This window comes from Lolium rigidum, chromosome 7 (assembly GCF_022539505.1).
Source record: "Lolium rigidum isolate FL_2022 chromosome 7, APGP_CSIRO_Lrig_0.1, whole genome shotgun sequence".
Taxonomy (NCBI): domain Eukaryota; kingdom Viridiplantae; phylum Streptophyta; class Magnoliopsida; order Poales; family Poaceae; genus Lolium; species Lolium rigidum.
Window position 1 is genome coordinate 307709075 of NC_061514.1, and position 2291 is coordinate 307711365.

Sequence of the window (2291 nt, forward strand, 5' to 3'; positions counted from 1 at the left end):
CTAGTATCCGAGGATCCTGGGGGAAAGCTGGAGCAGCTTCTGCAACGCGCCAGGAGCGAACTTCCTGGCGAACAGAAAACATACCTCCACCGGCTGCCCATTGTACATACACCTCTCCTTCTCCTTCTTCCCCGCCAGCCTCTCCAGGAACTCCTCCCCCACATCCCTTGCACCAAACCTCGCGGGGTGCGCGCCGCCGCGGCTCCAGTCGACCAAGGTCACGCTGCGGTTCGCGAGGCTCCCGGGCTCCTCCATGGTGAGCACCGTGGGGAGGTAGTGCTCGTCCACGTAGCACCGCGGCAAACACTCCTCCCGGAACCTCGGGTAGTAGTGGCCATCAGCGACCACGAACACGGCGAGGGATCGGTGGAGCTCGAACCATTGCGTGCCCTTGCGCCACCGCGAGACTGGCACTTCTGGGGCCAGGCCGGCGGGATACCGGCCAAGGCCGTCTCGGCCCGGATCGTCGACGACGGCGACAAAGCTGTGGGCGGAGCGGGTCAGGTAGGCGTGGATGGTGGCGAGAGGATGGAGAGGGATGCATGACTCGGAGACGAGCACGAAGCGCTCGTTGTCGAGGTCGAGCAGCGCGTTTGCCAGCAGCCGCCGCTCGGCGTCCACCACGCTCGGCATCCCCCACTCTGTGGCCTGCGACGGCATAAAACATAGTAAAGTTTATGCACGCATTCCGCATTCTCAAATTACAATTCACAACTCTTATTATGACAAGTCATGCAAACAATACACTCCCTCTCCGTTCATAAATAAATGTATGCGATTTGTTCAAATCTCGATGTATCTATATATTAAATAATATTTACATAAATCTAAATTTGAAACATCTAGTATTTATAAATAGAGGTAGTACATACTTTTGAGGAAAAACAGATTCTTGCTCATGGAATTTACGGCCAAGATTGATTTTTACTCTCTTTTTTCCATCTCCATGCTGCATGACACTTATGGCTGCATGCCCTTCCTTACCTGTGCATTTATGCATTTCCCAAGTTTTTCTTGTCATGCAATATTCCGGAAATAAGGGCCTAGGTGGCGTACCTTGCTGGGGACCTGGCGGCGGTGGAACGGCGACGACGGCGGGAAGTCGAGGCGGTACCCCGGCGTCGTGTGGACGTACACGGAGAATAGCTTCCTTCCGCTTCCGGCGGTGCCGCCGGTGCCGTGGAAGAACCTTTCCCACAGCGGTGCTAGCGGCAGCGGGCCGCGCGTCAGGAAGAGGAACGCCACCTTCCTCGGCGTCGATGGCCGCGGCGGCGGCGCGGTCCTGGGCTCGAACGACGCCGCCCACAGAAGCTCCTCGTCACTCATGTTGTGCCACGCGCTCTTGGATGGCGGCCGCGCCCACCACCGATACACCTCCTTCTCCTCCGCGCACGGCGCCGATCTCACGGCCGCGAGGAGGACGTCGGGGACGGGGAGACTCGGGAGGCCGTAGTAGCTGGAGGCGGCCCCGCTGCCACCGAGGAAGAGGAGAGACGGCGCCGCGAGGAAGCCGGTGACGAGCACCGCCAAGATCAGAAGCAGCGGCCTGGAAAGCTTCGCCGGGAAGCTCCTTGCTGCCGTCGCGTGGCTGCAGTCTTTGCCGTTGCTGCTGTCGACCACCACTGCTCCTCCCGGCATGCTGCTGAGCTCCAACAAGAAAAAATCAGTAACAAGGTGCGGTTTCTAATAGTAGTTCCAGCAACACAAACTTGATGTCGATTCTGGGGAAACATTTTAGCAGTAAATAATGGAGCAATCTATCTATTACCATTAACGAGCATGAGGGGTGAGGATTTGATTCCGTCATTGACCGGGGGAGCATGCAAACCGAATCACGAAGAACATTGATTCGCTAAGCTTTGACTTACCCGGCGGGTCTGCCCAGCAAAGCATCAAATCGCCAGAAGAAAACAAACTGACATCAATACTATACTAATATGGTATCTGCTAATTAAGGGGGTGACTATATGCAGCAGAAGGTCTGAGACTTAGGAGGAGCAGCAACGACGGTGATGTGTTGGATCTCCGGACGAGAGCACACCCTCCTTGGACGAAACCTAAATTGGGGACATCACTAGGCCTTAGATGAAGAAAACACGATCCGCACCGCCGCCTTTATGGAGGAAGATGGTTTTACCTTCATGCTCTAGCATGGCACGGCTCAGAATTTTGTATTTATTTATTTATTGGATGCTAATTTTGGCAGTTGGATTGCCGGAAATTATCATGTTAAATTTCCCTTCTGATGCATGCACTCCCGATGGGAGTAAAGGACGAAGTAATGTTCGTTA

General features: G+C 55.0%; 1 protein-coding gene across 1 annotated transcript; it reads right to left on the reverse strand.

Annotated features, from left to right (window-relative positions):
- Positions 1-1638, reverse strand: LOC124673133 (glycosyltransferase BC10-like). The gene is made up of 2 exons (XM_047209263.1): positions 1057-1638; positions 1-648 (listed from the first exon to the last, which is right to left on the reverse strand). Exons 1-2 carry the CDS (start codon positions 1636-1638, stop codon positions 1-3), a joined length of 1230 nt encoding a protein of 409 aa, XP_047065219.1.
- Positions 1639-2291: the final 653 nt, after the last annotated feature.